General features: G+C 40.9%; 1 protein-coding gene across 7 annotated transcripts in view; it reads left to right on the plus strand.

Annotated features, from left to right (window-relative positions):
- Positions 1-18435, plus strand: part of VPS13D (vacuolar protein sorting 13 homolog D) — a 303606-nt gene that overhangs the window by 150125 nt on the left and 135046 nt on the right. For all 7 annotated transcript variants that reach the window (XM_017887998.1, XM_017888002.1, XM_017887997.1 and 4 more), the window contains 6 exons: positions 3418-3541; positions 4389-4624; positions 8850-8958; positions 13535-13698; positions 14593-14701; positions 17966-18145. In XM_017887998.1, coding sequence (XP_017743487.1) covers positions 3418-3541; positions 4389-4624; positions 8850-8958; positions 13535-13698; positions 14593-14701; positions 17966-18145 — 922 coding nt within the window. The remainder of the gene's footprint in view (positions 1-3417; positions 3542-4388; positions 4625-8849; positions 8959-13534; positions 13699-14592; positions 14702-17965; positions 18146-18435) is intronic.

Below are 18435 nucleotides of genomic sequence, written 5' to 3' on the forward strand. Positions count from 1 at the left end.
GACATCTTAAAAATTATGTTTTCCAGTCCCTGAACATGGGAAGTCTTTTCAATTGTGTCTTTAATTTCTTTCATCAGGCCGGGCACAGTGGCTCACACCTGTAATCCCAGCACTTTGGGAGGCCTGGGTGGGCGGATCACAAGGTCAGGAGTTCCAGACTAGCCTGACCAACGTGGTGAACCCCATCTCTACTGAAAATACAAAAATTAGCCGGGTGTGGTGGTGTGCACATGTAATCCCAGCTACTCAGGAGGCTGAGGCAGGAGAATCACTTGAACCCAGGAGGTGGAGGTTGCAGTGATCTGAGATTGTGCCATTGCACTCCAGCCTGGATGACAGAGTGAGACTCCGTTTCAAAAAAAAAAAAAAAAAAATTTCTTTCATAAAATGCTTTTGAAGTTAAAGAATCTGAGATCAGTGCTATTTGAACATGTTTAGAGGCAAAAGTTAATCTTTTATACTTTATGGTCGGCTCTTTATTGAGAACACTATTACAAAGGAACAGAAATACAATAATTTAACAATAGATGTTCCAAAATAGTTCTTCAAAATAGTGGTTTTGTTTTGTTTTGTTTTGTTGGAAATAGAGTCTTGCTCTATTGCCCAGGCTTGAGTGCAGTGGTGCAATCATAGTTCACTCTGACTTTGAACATCTAGGCTCAAGTGACCCTCCTGCCTCTTGAGTAGCTGGGACTACAGGCGTGTACCACCATGCCTGGCTAATTAAAAAGAAAGAAAAAAAGAAAAAAATGTAGAGACAGGGTCTCACTATGTTTCCCAGGCTGGTCTGGAACTTGGGGTCTCAAGTGATCCTCCTGCTCTGGCCTCCCAAAGTGCTGGGATTACAAGTGTGAGCCACCATACCTGGCCCCAAAATAGGACTTATATTTGACTTTTTAAATGTATTATCTGATTCAATAGTGAGCCCTTCTTAATTATACTTTGCCCTGGCCTTTTTTAGTGTGAATTGGATCTGGATATAGTGGTTTTAGGCTATGTTTTAGGAGCTATTGGGTTTTAAGGAGGTGACTCTAGTGCCCAAGGGGGTCTACTGGGTAGGGCTCTACACTCTCATCCCTACCTCAACCAGCACTTTTGTCTGTTAGCATAATGCGCTCCCCCTAAGATTTTATTTGGGTGAAGGAGTGGGGAGGGAAAAGGGATTCTATAGCTAAAACCACCATTGTTTTTTATATTCCCTGGGTAGAGGCAGGGAACATCTGTTGTATGAGAATTGGAAGCCAGTTTGGAGGAGGAGGGTGATTTGTGTAATTTTTGTTAATCCTTTTAAAATGGTTTTAACGTCCAGTTGTAAGAGCAGTCCTAAACTACTGCGAACAGACCTATGCCATCTATTTAATTTACTTTCTTCACCTTTTCATTTGGAAACAATTTAAACTATAGGAAAGTTACAAGAGTAGTAAATGAATATCCCTATATCTTTTACCTGGATTTACCAATTTTCAGCATGTTGCTACCTGTTACTTCTCTCTTCACATACATGAACACAGATTTTCCTTTCTGAACTATTAGAAAGTAAATTAAAGTCATGACGATACTTAAGCCATAAAACTTCACTCATCACCTAAAATAGGGACATTTTTCTAATTAAATATAATACTGTTATCACATACTGATGAAATTTAACCTTGCTATGTTTTCTAATAAATAGTTTTCATAGACTGAATGAATGACTAAAATGTCCTTCATAGCAACTCCCTTCCCATTGATCTAGGATCCAGTCAAGGATCATTTATTTTACTTGTCTCGTGTATTCTCTTGTCTCCTTTAATCTAGAGTAGTCTCGCTTTGCCCATTTTGTCTTTAGTGACATTGACATTTTTGAAGACTCCAAGCTAGTTTCTTGTGGAAAGTCCTATTTTCTGCATTTGGGCAGTGATTTCCTGTCTGTAGATTTGGGTCAAGTATTTCTGATAACTATACTACCTGTGTGATGCTGTGTGTTTCCCACTGTGTCACAGTAGGATGCCTGTGATGTCTGTTGGTCTCATTATTGGTGGTGGTAAGTTGTTCATCACCTGGTTAAGGTGGTGTCCGGCAGGCCTCTTTTTTGTGAAGTTTCCTTTGTTCTTTGTAAATAAGAATAATCCCATTGAGAGAATACTTTAAGACTAAGTGAATATTCTGTTTCCCAAAAACCTTTCATTTAATGGTTTAATGGTTCTTGAATCACTTATTACATTGGTGGTTGCAATGCAGATTATTGAAAAACTAATTATTGCCTGTAATCCCAGCACTTTGGAAGGCCGAGGCGGGCAAATCACGAGGTCAGGAGATCGAGACCATCCTGGCTAACACGGTGAAACCCAGTCTCTATTAAAAATACAAAAAAAAAAAAAAACTAACTGGGCGTGGTGACGGGCACCTGTAGTCACAGCTACTCCAGAGGCTGAGGCAGAGAATGGCACGAACCCAGGAGGCGGAGCTTGCGTTGAGCCGAGATCGCGCCACTGCACTCCAGCCTGGGTGACAGAGCGAGACTTCATCTCAAAAACAAAACAAAACAAAACAAAACAAAAAACGAATTTTATTTTATTTTAATTGAGGTGAGGTCTCACCATGTTGCTCAGGCTGGTCTCAAATTCCTGGGCTAAAGTGATCCTCCCACCTTGGCATCCCAAAGTGCTGGGATTACAGATGTGAGCCACCATGCCCAGCCAGAAATGCTGATTTTTAATTCTCTAATTTCCTCTACATTTATTCACTGATAATTTTCTGTTAAGGTAAACTTTTCATTTCCTTCAGCAATTTATCTATGTATAAATGTATGTATATATACACACACACACATACATACATATACGTTACATCCATCCATCCATCCTCTTCTTTACAGCAGAATATCAGTGTATAAATGTTGAAGAAATGGGAGAATTAGAAAATCACCATTTTGGCCGGGCGCGGTGGCTCAAGCCTGTAATCCCAGCACTTTGGGAGGCCGAGACGGGCGGATCACGAGGTCAGGAGATCGAGACCATCCTGGCTAACACGGTGAAACCCCGTCTCTACTAAAATACAAAAAAACTAGCCGGGCGAGGTGGCGGCGCCTGTAGTCCCAGCTACTCGGGAGGCTGAGGCAGGAGAATGGCGTGAACCTGGGAGGTGGAGCTTGCAGTGAGCTGAGATCCGGCCACTGCACTCCAGCCTGGGTGACAGAGCGAGACTCCGTCTCAAAAAAAAAAAAAAAAAAAAAAAAAAATAGAAAATCACCATTTTGTAATCATATTACCAATTTCTACTTTTTTCAGATGATGAAAGAACACACAGTGGGCTGTAAGTTCAGCGATATTGACTGAGGCCCAAACAGTGTTGTGATTGTCAGAAATGTGAGAAGTAAGTGGATTGCATCTTGTCTCCTACATTTTATGTAGCCTCTTTTGTGTCCTTGTCCTGCAGGGATACCTTGGGAAAATGCTTCTTCCTACGAGTGGAAATTACTCTCCGAGGAGCTACATATAGGATCTCATTTAGTGACACAGATCAGTTACCTCCTCCTTTCCGAATTGACAACTTTTCTAAGGTATCAAGTGGAGTTGAGAACCAGTTTGACTGTTTCATGTGTGGGAGGGTGGAGTGTGTGCTGCCCTTCACACAATGGTACAATACCTTTTCAAGTTGGGTTTCATGGAAGCTCTGTGGATAGGTTCTTTATATCTGGACAATCCTAGAAATCTTTACCATTAAGAGGTGTTTTGCTGGGCAGCCTTGTCCGGGCAGAAGTAATCTTTTAGCTCCCAGATTTATTTATTTTGACTAGAGTGGTTGGTTGACACTGTGCCCTCTGTAGCCATCCCATTCAAACAGAGAAAGTCATTGGCTTGTCCAATGACAATGGGAATGGGCAGCTCTGCTGTTGGACTTAGTTACAGTGAGCGTTTTCATAAATTTTTCAAGAAAGTCAATGTGGAAATCATTCGATTCTATTTTAATTATGCTTTTGAATAATAATAGGTCTTATATATGATGATCTGTAGCCAAATTCCAAAATTCTTATTTTTTTCTGTATTCAAAATGTATCATAGGGGGTTTGGGCTGGAAAGATGCCATTGGAGGGATAGAATTGCTCCCCCTAGATATTTGACTTGGCAAAGCTTTTAAAGCCCTTCATTCCATAGAGAGAGAGAGAGAGAGAGAGAGAGAGAGTGTGTGTGTGTGTAGCACATGTCCTTTAATTGGTGAGTTTTTTGGAATGTGTGAGATGATTAGAAACATTTGAAAGGTGAGATGATGAATTTCACTGGGGCTTATTCCGTGTGTAAGATTCATTTAGGAAGGATTTGGAACTTAAACCTAGGAAGCACTGACTCACTTTTCAGTAACCACACTCTGAATGAAAGTCCTCTTTGTCTTCTCTGCCATCACTCTAGGTCCCGGTTGTCTTTACTCAGCATGGCGTAGCTGAACCCAGGCTCCGGACTGAAGTGAAGCCCATGACTTCATTGGATTATGCCTGGGATGAACCCACCCTGCCACCTTTTATCACTCTGACTGTTAAAGGGGCAGGGTCCTCTGAGATCAACTGCAACATGAATGATTTCCAGGATAATCGGCAGCTTTATTATGAAAATTTCATTTACATTGCTGCTACATATACGTTCTCTGGGTAATTCTTGATTAAATTACTGTTCTTATAAAGCAGAAGGTTCTAATTATTAACAGGTTTTAAATGTTAAGCAGTTTCTTAGGAGACCAAAGTACAAAGGAAGATTATTTCATTCTTTACCAAATCCTAGGCTCAGTGTCTCTCTTAAGAGGTCATGTAATTTAAACTCTTGTCTTTTGGCTAGATTAAAATTTATCCAAAGAGTCAAGACCCTTCCTGTGTTAAAGATCTCTCCCAAGAATTCATTCTAGTATTTAAATTTTCTTTTTGCTATTTATTAGTCTGTTTTGCCTGTTTCCGCTTTTGAAACTGACTAACCTTCATCACAATTATTCAGGTTATCATTCTCACTCTCCTCCCCCACCCCATTGAGAATACTGATTAAGCAGACACCTAAGTGTCTGTCTTAATATTCACCTAAAGCCAAATACAGTAGCTTAATTTCGCAGAAATTCCATTGCCTTCACTGTTGTTTGACTAGTTGTGTTTAGAAAAGTCAGGTGAAGAATATTGAGCTTATTTTAATTCTTCGGTTAGATTGCCATGCAGGGATTCAAAACACTGAGCTTTCAAAAAGTAGTCATTCTACCAACATGTAAATATAGCCTATTGTTTCTGTGCTGAAATAACAGGGCCAATTTTAAAGTGCATCTGTGAAGAAATGAAAAATAGCTTAATCTTTAACATTACAAATATAAATCACCTGATGAATAGGAGGTTTAAAGTCACATTCCTTTCCAAAATGTTCAGAACATTTTGCATATGAATAAGATTTTATACATGCCTGGGGCCCAGAAAATAATCTCTAGGTTTTTGCATTATCTCTCTCATCTGCTTAGAGTCCAGATTTCGCTAGTAATAATTGAATTTGCAGAGAAGGACCATTCTTTCTTTGTCTGTTGACGTTCCCTTTGGTAATGATGGTGCTAGGATGTTTATCTTGTTGTAATTGAGTCAGTATGGTTGTTTGTTGTTAATTTGTTTTTAAAGATTATGGCACTTAACAGTGGGACATGCTTAAGGTTTAATGCCTGAAAAACCGAATCTAAATCTGGTTGTTAGTCATGTTTTTCTCCTTATGTTCTATGAATTCCAGTAGTTACTAAGCTCTTTAACTGAAGAATCCTAGTGGAGGATTATGGGCTTAATGGGTTGAACCGATATGGAACAGATAAAAAGAGAAGCTCCTGGAATCTTGGTGTGCAGAATCTAACAGCAGAATTAGAATAATCTTGCTGTGCTAAGAGGTTGGGCCATCTTTTGGAGTATATTAGATACTAATTCTTTGCATTCTTGGAAGGAATAAATGATGAGGAAGAATATTTTTTTAATTTTGTTTTTGAGGTGACTCACGTAACATAAAAGAAACTATTTTCAAGTGAACAGTTCAGTGGCATTTGGTACATTCATAATGTTGCGCCATCACCACCTCTACCTAGTTCAGAACATTTTTATCACCCCAAAAAGAACCCAGAATCTATTGAGCAGTCACTCCCCATTCCTCCCTGTCTCCAGCCTCAGGAAACCACCCATCTGCTTTCGGTCTCTATGGGTTGACCTATTCTGGACATTCACAGAAATGGACTCATAGGAGGGACCTATTTTGTCTGGATTCTTTCACTTAACATAATGTTTCTGAGGTTTATACACATTGTAGCATGTGGCAATGCTTCATTCTTTTTTTTTTTTTTTTTTTTGAGACTGAGTTTCACTCTTGTTGCCCAGGCTGGAGTGCAGTGGTGTGATCTCCACTCACTGTAACCTCTGCCTCCCGTGTTCAAGCGATTCTCCTGCCACAGCCTCCTGAGTAGCTGGGATTACAGGTGCATGCCACCATGCCTGGCTAATTTTGTGTATTTTTAGGAGAGATGGAATTTCACCATGTTGGTCAGACTGGTCTCAAACTCCTGATCTCGTGATTCACCCACCTCGGCCTCCGAAAGTACTGGGATTACAGGCATGAGCCACCGCGCCTGGCCCGTTCTTTTTATGAAAAGTACTCCGTACTTTTTGTGGCTGAATACTATGCTGTTTTATGTGTATACTACATTTTGTTTATCCAGTTATTCGTTGATGGACATTTAGTTGTTTCTGCATTTTGGCTATTGTAAACAGTGTTGCTGTGAATATGCCTGAACATACATTTATTTGAGTACTTGTTTTCAATTCTTTTGCTTTATACAGAAGAGTGGAATTGCTGGATTCTATTATAATTCTGTGTTTAACTTTTTGAGGAACCGCCATACTGTTTTCCACAGTGGCTAAACCATTGTACATTCCTACTAACAATGTACAGAGGTTCCAGTTTCTCCATATCCTCACCAACATGTGTTGGTTTTGTTTTGTTTTGTTTTATTTTATTTTGCGACAAGGTCTCTGTCACCCAGGCTGGAGTGCAGTGGCACAATCTTGGCCTGCTGCATCCTCGACCTCCTGGGATCAAACGGTCCTCTTGCTTCAGCCTGTCTCATAGCTGGGACTCCAGGTATGCACCACCATGTCCAGCTAATTGAAAAAAAACATTTTTTTTGATAGAGACAGGGCCTCACTATTTTGCCCAGGCTGGTCTCAAACTCCTGGGCCCAAGCTATCCACCTGCCACAGCCTCCCAAAGTACTAGGATTACAGGTGTGAGTCACTGTGCCAGGCCTAGTTTTGTTTTGTTTTGTTTTGAATGATATCCATCCTACTGGGTATGAAGTGGTATGTTATTGTGGCTTTTGATTTGCATCCTTAATAACTCATGATGTTATATGTCTTTTCATGTGCTTATTAGTCATTTGTGTGTATTCTTTGGAGAAAGTGTATTCAAATACTTTCCATATTTCAAATGGAATTAGAGTGACACTAAAGAATTCTAAGCTTTATAGAATGTTCATACCTCTGCCTCCTGAGTAACTGGGAGTGTAGTGGTACAGTTTTTCAGCTCATTGCAACCTCTGCCTACCGGGTTCAAGCAATTCTTATAGCTCTGCCTTCTGAGTAACTGGGATTACAGGGGCCTGCCACCATGCCTGGCTAATTTTTGTATTTTTACTAGAGACAGGATTTTGCCATGTTGGTCAGGCTGGTCTCGAACTCCTGGCCTCGAGAGATCCACCTTCCTTGGCCTCCCAAAGTGCTGGGATTACAGGCTCCTGCCACTGTGCCTGGCCGAAATTTTTGCCTTTTTATTGTTGAATTGTCAGAGTTCTTCACATCTATCAGTCTTATCAGATGTATGATTTGCAATTTTTTTCTCCCATTATTTTATGAGTTGTCTTTTACTTTTAGATTGAAGTTTCTCATTTTGATCACATATAATTTATCTGCTTTGGGGAAACAAAGATTACTTGTGCTTTTGGTGTCATGAAGACTAGTTTTAATGCTGAATTCATTACCTTTTTTTTTTTTTTTTTTTTGCTAATAGGGGTTAATAGAAAGAGGAGAATAATCTAAATAAAATTTCCAAACATCCTTAAGTGTAGCCAGGCTGCAACATTCCATAAAGCTTAGGATTCTTTAGCGTCAGAGAAACGTAACACGATTGAATTGGAGGGAGCTGATTATGAACATTTTGTTTTCTTTTCATCCTAAAGGGACCTCTGATTTCTTGCCAAGACTTGGTAATGCAATGATGCTGTGGCGCAGTCTCAGCTCACTGCAACCTCTGCCTCCCGGGTTCAAGCAATTCTTATACCTCTGCCTCTTGAGTAACTGGGATTACAGGGGCCTGCCACCATGCCTGGCTAATTTTTGTATTTTTAATGGAGATGGTGATCTGTTTTGCCTGAGCTAGTACTCATCTTTTGCCGTGCTGGTCAGGCTGGTCTCGAACTCCTGGCCTCAAGAGATCCACCTGCCTTGGCCTCCCAAAGTGCTGGGATTACAGGCAGGAGCCACCGTGCCTGGCCGAATTTTTTGCCCTTTTTTTTTTTTTTTTTTTTTGGGCCTCTAAAGATATATGGTTATACTTTTACATCTGAATTTTAAGTCACTAATATTATTAAGAGAAGAAAATTGTCAGTGTGTCTTCTGAGAGATGAGTCTTGGAACTGTGTAGGGAAAAAAACGCAACCCTGATCTTTGTGTTCTTGTATCAGACTTTTTCTTCTATGCTTTAAAAAATTTTCTTCTTTAATAAAAGTTTTGGGCATTTGCTTATTAATACTTGAATACATGTGTGAGTATGTGTGTATATCTGTATCTATATTTATATGTAATATATATATTTTTAAAATTCTAGCTTGCAGGAGGGAACAGGCAGGCCTGTGGCTTCCAACAAGGCAATTACCTGTGCAGAGCTCGTCTTGGATGTCTCACCCAAGACACAAAGAGTCATTTTAAAAAAGAAGGTAAGAGAGCTTACAATCCGAGTTTAGAATACAAGGTTTTTAGCACTGGACGGGACTCAGGATCACCCAGTTCAGAGTCCTTATTTCATGATGAGGCCACAGGGACTTGTCGTGTGGAACCCAGGCCTCTTGGCATTTCCAGGTCAGTGTTAGAGTGGATGAGTACCAGCTCAGGAGTAAGATGACTTCTGGAGTGGAATGTGATCCCCAGGTGTGACCAGCAGAACGTGAATAATAAATATACATGGAATTACCAAGGGCTTGGTGACTGTTAAGCAGACAAGAACAAATTTCTAAGTAGCAGTAATTGTAACATTTTATATAGCATTTTATAACTTATAGAACATTTTCAGTTATTTCACTTGATGAGGATGACAGCTAGTAAACAGGAGAGTAGATAATAAAAGAGTTACATTGACATTTAAAATTAGGTAAAAGTGTATGAATTGGCATTAAGAAATGGACCTCTCCTTTTCAATTGGAAACCAAGTGTAGAAAGTTTGACATTTTAGGTTTTGGTTTGGTTTGTTTTTGTTTTTTTACTTTTTATTTGGAAACAATCTCGAATCTCCAGAAGGTTGGGCAGAAATTTTCCTAAAGTGGGGCTGTGGCTTTGATTTGTCCTCTTACTGGTGATTTTAACTTATTGCAATTGAGGAAGAAGGTATGCGATAGCCTTTTCCACTGAGAAGTGAGGCTACTCTTTTTCTTTTTATAATCAGTCAAGATTTTGTGGCGTGGTACTTTGAGACTATGTAAACCTCCTATTTGTCATATTTTCTATTTATGTATGTGTGTGTGTATGTGTCAGTATGGGCTGCTGTTTTATTCAGTGTGTTATCTGTTACTGTGTCAGTATGTGTGTGTGTGTGGGTATGTATGTATGTATGTATGTATTTATTTATTTTCGAGAAGGAGTCTTGCTCTGGTTGCCCAGGCTGGAATGCAATGGCACGATCTCAGCTCACTGTAACCTCTGCCTCCTGGGTTCAAGCAATTCTCCTGCCTCAGCCTCCTGAGTAGCTGGAATTACAGGCACCCACCACCACACCTGGCTAATTTTTGTAATTTTAGTAGAGATGGGGTTTTGCCATGTTGACTAGGCTGGTCTCGAACTCCTGACCTCAGGTAATCCACCTGCCTTGGCCTCTGAAAGTGCTGGCATTACAGGCTTGAGCCACCTTGCCTGGCCAGTATTTATTTTGATGCTTAGTTTTTCTTACCTTTGGTCAGTGGGAGCTCCTTTAACCTTCTGTGTCCTTTCAACATGTGCCCTCACTTCCTTACTTTCTGACACAGCAAGTTATCCTGAGTCCATCTTATATTTTTCCCTGCACTATTCCTGGAATTCGCCATTTCTCCAGGGAGCCCTCATCCCTTCCATCAGAGAATGGAATTTAGAAACTTGAGATTCATGAATTAGGTGCACTTGTTGCTGTTGTGGTGTTGTGGTTCCCAGGCTGTCTCAGAAGACAGACCTAGGGTTTTTTAATCTATGTATGCACAAATATACATATGTGTGTTTTATGTACATATTTATATACTGTATATATTTATTTCTATGTCTATATACCAAAAAGTAGCAGTTCACACCAATATTTCCAATTCTAGTCCAGTATGACAAAGTTTATTCTAATTTTCTCCCTTTCCATATTTATACTTCCCTTGTCCAGCACTGAGAATATATTTATTGATTTGATCGGTTCCCTGGATTGTAACTCATCCTCCGTCAGCACAGCTGTCCCACGTCCTATATGAACACCCTGGTTTCTTCCTTTGGGCTCTGATACCTATGTACTGGGCAGCCCTGCCCCCTTACCACCCTGCCCTTTGCAGGAATGCCCTCCTTACCTCCTTCTCTGATGCTCCCATTAAACTCCTCCCCAGCCTCCCACTTCAACCCCTGCTCTGGGTTGCCCCATCACCTAGGTGGATGCCTTCCTTGTTCCACATGTGCTTCAACAGTTCCACACTGGGCCGCCACAACCCCCATCCCCAACACACACACAAGCCCCATGGAGTTCTGCCTTCCACAGCCCCATCTAAAGATTGTAGGACTGAATTATCGGGGAAGGGAGGAAGGGAACTGGAAGGAGGATGGTGCATCTCAGCATCTCAGATTTTCAAGTGGAAATTTTGGTAGTTTCCAAATTATGATGAGCCTGCACAAATGGGCAGGCAGTAGAGGAATCCCAGTATGGAAACTCGATCTCACCTGGGTATCTGTGTGTTGATTCCCAATCTGTAGCATCTACAGGATAACCGAGATGCTTTTCCTGTTGTTTCTGGTGCTGTGGAGAGGTATTTTCTCTTCCTGTGAACACAGAAGCAAGCATGTGGGAATTGGAGATGGGAAGCACAGCTCAACTTCATCTCTTTTGGCAGTCAGAGGAGGCAGTATCACATAGCAAAGAGAGCATGATGTGTTTTTAGGTTTGAGTTGTGGCTTTGCCACTTAAAGATATATAGTATCCAGTATTTCCCGTTTCTCTCAGTTTCATTTTTCTACTGACCTCCCAGGTTTGCTGGATTAGCTAAGATAATGTACATAAAGTGCTCTATAAAGAGATGTAATGGTAATAACACAACAAACATTTATTGAGGCTCTACCATGTGCCAGGCATGTACTAATAAGCACATTACATTTATTACACTTATCACAAAAACCATGAGACAGTTTCTGTCTTTGACAGATCAGGAAACAGAGGCTCTAAGAGATTCAGTAACTTGTCCAGGGTCATTCAGCTTGTAAATTGTGTAGCTGGATCTCAAATCCTAGCATTTTGACTCCAATGTTCATGCTACTTTGTTAGTTTTTACCTTGTAGAATGTGATGAAAAGCTATCTGTCTGGCCAGGGGTAGCATGTAAATGAGTTTGTGGTACCCTGATGTGTCTGTTGCTCTGGAGGAGTTCCTGCCTGGTGGGAGTGTATGTGATCCTGGCAGGTCTAGCTGGAGTATAGGTGTGACTGAAAGGGAACGATACAGATTGTCTTAGAGAGGCAGCATAGAGCAGTTAAGCATGCTGACTCTGGAATCAGGCTGCAGAGATTCAGATGTTGGACCTACCATCTAACTAGTTATGTCACCGTGGGGAAGTTACTTCATCTCACTGAGGCTTAACTTCCTCATCTGTGAGGAGGGATAGTTATAGTACATATGTCACTGGATTGTTTGTAGCATTAAATGAGTTTTTTTCTTTTTCTTTTTCTTTTTTTTTTTGAGACAGAGTTTCACTCTTGTCACCCAGGCTGGAGTGCAATGGCGCAATCTCGGCTCACTGCAACCTCTGCCTCCTGGGTTCAAGTAATTCTCCTGCTTCAGTTTCCCGAGTAGCTGGGATTACAGGCGTGTGCCACCATGCCCAGCTAATTTTTGTATTTTTAGTAGAGACGGGGTTTCACCATGTTGGCCAGGCTCGTCTTGAACTCCGGACCTCAGGTGATGCACCTGCCTTGGCCTCCCAAAGTGCTTAGATTACAAGTGTGAGCCACCACGCCCGGCCTAAATGAGTTATTTTATGTAAGTCTTGTGAACCAATGTCTAGCACATAGTAAGTTCTTAGTAAGTATTATGATTTCTAGTATATAATGGATTATATAGACTTTCATGATTGACCTGGAAGCCCAACTGCTGTTTACAAAATATTTCTAAAGAGAAAATATATTTAGAATTACTAGCAATCTGGCCAGGCACGGTAGCTCATGCCTGTAATCCCAACACTTTGGGAGGCCGAGGCAGGCAGATCACCTGAGGTCAGGCGTTTGAGACCAGCCTGGCCAACGTGGTGAAACGCCATCTCTACTAAAAATACAAAAATTAGTCAGAGGTGATGGTGCACGCCTGTAATCCCAGCTACTCGGGAGGCTGAGGCAGGAGAATTCGCTTGAACCCAGGAGGAGAAGTTGTAGTGAGCTGAGATGGCGCCATTTCACTCCAGCCTGGAGAAGAGGAGCGAAACTCCATCCCAAAAAAGAAAAAAAAGAGAGAGAATTACTAGCCATCAATTAGCATAACCTTTGAATGCAACCAACTTAACACTTACATACAATCAGCTCATGAAAATTGGACATCATCAATATAGTACACTTTCCTTATCAACATTGGGGACGGGGAGGAAGGCCTCTGGTAAATTCTGATTGACAGTCAGATATTGAGCATATAGTATATTCTTTATGTAGTTGCACTCTTCTTTAAGGTAAGGGCACCGGACGGTCACCATCTGGAATGGCAGTGATCATGGCAGTATAGCTAGTGTAGGAGGCTGCCCAGCCATTTGTTTCTAATTTCTAAAAAAGGAAAAAAATTCGGTTATGAAAAGAATACATTTGTTAAAATGCACATTATTTGTAATTTTGGTTGTTTGGTTCAAGAGGTTAGCATATTTTACCCTAAGAACAACAAAGGATAGATAACCATGAAAGTTTGAATTAAGCATTTATATAACGTGGCAAATGTCTAAGTAAACTTCCTATATGAGAACTTATTTAGCCCTAGAGGAAGCTCTTGAAGTGAGGAGCTAGCTGTGGCCACATATAATGGCTCTTTCTCTTTTTGCTTCTCCCTACTTAACAGGAACCAGGAAAGCGTTCTCAGCTATGGAGGATGACAGGAACAGGAATGCTGGCCCATGAGGGCTCCTCGGTTCCTCACAACCCCAATAAACCCTCAGCTGCCCGTTCCACCGAGGGGTCGGCCATCTTAGATATTGCTGGTCTCGCTGCAGTGACTGACAACAGGTAATTTTCTAGGCAACTTTTGATTCAAGCTCATTGCTTTCAAATTCAGACTTGGAGGAAATCTACACCAAAAACCAAGAGTTCTATAAATGAAGTAAAAATGTATATTTTTTTCAATGACAAAAGCCTGTCATATTCCCAAATGTGAGTATTGGGCTTTCCCTTTAATTTTTTTAAGCTATGATGACAATACCCTTGCAGATGTTAAGAAACTTCAACCAATAAAATGGGTATAATGTGAAAAGTGAGTATTTCTTCCACCCAAATTCCAATCCATCCTTATTCTGAGGAAGTAGTTTCTTTTTTACATCTTTCTAATAACTTTGTTAAATCCTTCAAAAGCAGAAATTAATTAAGAGAATAATCAGATGTATTTTTATGAATAAATCCTTGGATTCAAATTAGCTCTTTAAGTTTGAGTAAGTTACTTTATTTGCCTGTGCCTTAGTTTCTCCATAAAAATCAGTGTGTTTTCAGTTAATACCTTATTTCCAGAAAAACTTTAGTTGACTTACAAGTTAAAACAGAAAAGAGTTTAGAACTACAATAGAAAAAAGACTGTTGGAAAGGTTTTACATATATTTAGCAGCTGTTCCTTCCATACTGCATGATAAGTTGCCATTTTGAGAAGGCAAGAAGCCATATTATTGTGTGTTATGAAATCTTTAATGTCTTACTTTATGTCCCCTCTTCATGTTTTTCCATTTTGCTTTATTCCTCTTTTCTTATCAAGAGAGACCTAACTACCCTAGGATTCAAGCTAACTACCCATTCAATTTTAAGGGTGGAGGGTATTAGAAGAGAGAAGAGCAAAACCGTCATCCTCATGTTCCCTTCAGGCGTGAAACAGGTGACTCAGAGGGTTCATGGTTCATTGTACATTCCGTTTTCCAGATACGAGCCGTTGATGCTGAGAAAGCCTGACCGCAGGCGAAGCACAACTCAGACGTGGAGTTTCCGAGAGGGAAAACTGACCTGTGGGTTACATGGGTTGGTCGTCCAGGTCAGTCATTTTTGATCCCCAATCGCAGCAAGCAGTGGTTGAGCCTTCTATGAAACAAAGTCTCTACTGAGTTATACATGATGACTTGTTCAACGGGAAAACGAATTACAGAGCAATACTTAATCTATTCCATTTTAGTTAAAAGGAAGTCAGAGTTTTGTTGTGTATTTGTATATATTTACATGGGAAAAGTTCTTGGAGATGGTATGCAATACATGTGTTAAAGAGTGATTGCCCTGGATGATAAGATATTTTTTTCATGGCTTACCTGGACTTTTTCTTTGATGACATATATTACCTATGTAATTTTAAAAAGAAAAAAAGTGTAACTAAAAGTCCAGCACTAAGTTAGATAAATTAGATTTAGACCTGTGAAGTTAATGGCATAGCTGCAAGTCCTCTGTAAAGGGTTCTGTGGCCTGGTAAACATTCGTCAGGCATCTACGTGCTCTTGATTCTGTTCCTTTTGGCCTAAATAAGCATTGATTTGCTGTAGCAAATGTCAGAATGAAGATTGCTGGACAGTTTCCTCTGTCGTCTCCTCAGCCAGTCTACCTCATGATAAACTCCCAGCTACTTTCTAAGCAAATATGTGTTTGGCAAATTACCAAGGGTTTGGATTTTCTGCCCTTTCTGCCTTCAGGCTGGGAATGAGAACAGGGGTCTGAGAAGTAGGAAGATGTCTAGGAGGTTTGGGCATACAGTAGAATAGCACCTGCAATTGTGTGTGCAGTTCTGTCCAGCCTGGGATTTTACGCAAAAGGGAAACAGGAGACTATCAGACCCTTGATAGAGAACTCTGAGTACTTAGATTGTACTCCAGGGCAGTTTGCAAAAATTGTAAGGAGCCTCTGACTGCTTTTGGTGAGATTTATTTTCTTTATCTCTATCGCCCTGAGCTTTTTTCATCAAAGACAAGCTGCTTACTTATATGTAGCACACATCTGGAATGGATTTGTGATTTTCAATTAGCAATACAATTCAAACTTCTAGAGGCAAAGAGGGCTTGTTATAATTGGTGGGTTTCATGTCTGACCCTGACTTCACTTCTAGTTTGTTTCTAAAGCCCATGTAATTCCAGTGCTCTTGGAGCATTTTCTTCCTTAAAATCTCTTTTTGGTGTTTGTTGTTTTGTGAATCTATTTCATCATTTCCCTGCTTGTTAGTGACTGTGTAATAACAGTATTCAGCAGAGCAGAATGTGTTTTGGTTAGGGAAGTAAACTTGTTTCAATCTTATTACGCTGAATAAAGTTCATTGAAGACATTAAAACATTTTCTGACACTGCTCTTATTAGGTTGTATATGTTCTTTCTTTCTAAACTTACAATAGCTATAAAAAGCTTTCTTTGTGTTGAAACCTGTACTATAAACCCTGCTCAAAGTTTGCTTTTCATGAGTCAGTATTTAAAAGTTAACAAAAGGGATTTAGACACACTTTGCCATTGTCTTCTCTAGCCTTGTGTTTGCTTTCCCACAGCCATCATCCTGTAGACTCCATTTACTTGGGGCATGTAGCGAGAAGGTGTTTTCCTCCAAAGGCCTTGTTAAAGCAAACTAAATATGGCCTGGGAAGGACTCCGTACTTCTATAATTGAATCCCCGTGGACAAACTGTAACCTAGCGTAATCGGCAGGCAAGATTGAAATCCTAACTTAGGAGTATGTGCCTGTAACAATAGCTGAGCCTTGGCCAGTCACAGCAGCGATACTTCCACTACTCATAGACAGCTGAGTATTCAGACTGTGTTCAAATAAGGCAAACACCAACCTGTAACCAATCCAGCTGTTTACTTCCAGTTTCTGTACATCACTTCCCTTTCTTTGTCTATAAATTTGTTCTGACCACGAGGCATCCCTGGAGTCTCTCTGAATCTGCTGTGATTCTGGAGGCTGCCTGATTTGCAAATTGTTCATTGCTCAATTAAACTCCTTTAAATTTAATTTGGCTGAAGTTTTTCTTCCTTCCTTCCTCCCTCCCTCCCTCCCTCCCTCCCTTCCCCCTACCCTCCCCGCTTCCCTTCCCTTCTTGACGGACTCTTGCTGTGTCGCCCAGGCTGGAGTGCAGTGGCGCAATCTCGGCTCACTGCAACCTCCACCTCCCGGGTTCAAGCGATTCTCCTGCCTCAGCCTCCTGAGTAGCTGGGATTATGCCTGGCTAATTTTTGTATTTTTAGTAGAGATGGGGTTTCACCACGTTGACCAGGCTGGTCTCAAACTCCTGACCTCAGGCGATCCGCCCGCCTCGGCCTCCCAAAGTGCTGGGATTAAAGGCTGAGTCACCTCTCCTGGCTTGAAGTTTTTCTTTTAACAGCCTGAATAACTGGGTATCAGGTGACATTCTCAACTCTGTATTCCATTCTAGAAGAAACACCATCTTTTGAGNCCCTCCCTTCCCCCTACCCTCCCCGCTTCCCTTCCGTTCTAGACGGACTCTTGCTGTGACGCGCAGGCTGGAGTGCAGTGACGCAATCTCGGCTCACTGCAACCTCCACCTCCCGGGTTGAAGCGATTCTCCTGCCTCAGCCTCCTGGGTAGCTGGGATTATGCCTGGCTAATTTTGTATTTTAGTAGAGATGGGGTTTCACCACGTTGACCAGGCTGGTCTCAAACTCCTGACCTCAGGCGATCCGCCCGCCTCGGCCTCCCAAAGTGCTGGGATTAAAGGCTGAGTCACCTCTCCTGGCTTGAAGTTTTTCTTTTAACAGCCTGAATAACTGGGTATCAGGTGACATTCTCAACTCTGTATTCCATTCTAGAAGAAACACCATCTTTTGAGTATTTGGTTTGGTTGTCCAGCCACAGGCCTGTTTGGGGAGGTTTTCAACTCAAGAATTTTCCTCTTACTGGAAAGCTGAATGATTATAATAATTATTTTCTATTTTCAGAATATTTCAGATTTTTAAGCAAACCCTAGTAGGAATACTCAAAGAAATAGCTAGTTTTGGCTACTTTTTTAGAAGTTTATTTTAATGAGAAGAAGTTAGTATTAGTAAAAGGCAGAATTAAACTGATCTACTATGCGTGAAATTATCTCTTATTCATAATTACCCAAATTTATGAGCATAACTTTCAGTCTTACTCAAGTAATCCTACTGTTTTTCATCATCTGCAAAGCTGAACAAATAGTAAAGTCTTTGTTGCACATTGATCACGACCCTCCAGAGGAGAATGTAAATTTAGGAACTTGTTTGAAATGATGTGTTAAATTGTCAAAGTCAGTGCCTCTGTCTTTTCTCACATGTCTCTACTCCAATGTCTTTTAGGCCAAAGGAGGACTTTCTGGTTTGTTTGATGGAGCTGAAGTTGTTCTTGGTCCTGACACTTCCATGGAGCTTTTGGGGCCAGTTCCACCTGAACAACAATTTATTAATCAAAAAATGAGACCTGGTTCTGGAATGTTATCCGTCAGAGTCATCCCAGATGGACCAACTAGAGCACTCCAGGTGATAATTTGTCATAAGAGTGGATGCGAAACTCTGTACTTCTCCCAAATACATATTGAACTTGTTTATGCCAGATATGAGGATATGGTCTCTTCATCTGTAAAACGGGGATAGGATCTACCTCACAAAGTTGTTATAAGAACTAAAGTACGGGCCGGGCGCGGTGGCTCAAGCCTGTAATCCCAGCACTTTGGGAGGCCGAGGCGGGCGGATCACAAGGTCAGGAGATCGAGACCATCCTGGCTAACACGGTGAAACCCCGTCTCTACTAAAAAATACAAAAAAGAACT

This window comes from Rhinopithecus bieti, unplaced genomic scaffold (assembly GCF_001698545.2).
Source record: "Rhinopithecus bieti isolate Rb0 unplaced genomic scaffold, ASM169854v2 scaffold_16234, whole genome shotgun sequence".
In the NCBI taxonomy this organism is placed as follows: domain Eukaryota; kingdom Metazoa; phylum Chordata; class Mammalia; order Primates; family Cercopithecidae; genus Rhinopithecus; species Rhinopithecus bieti.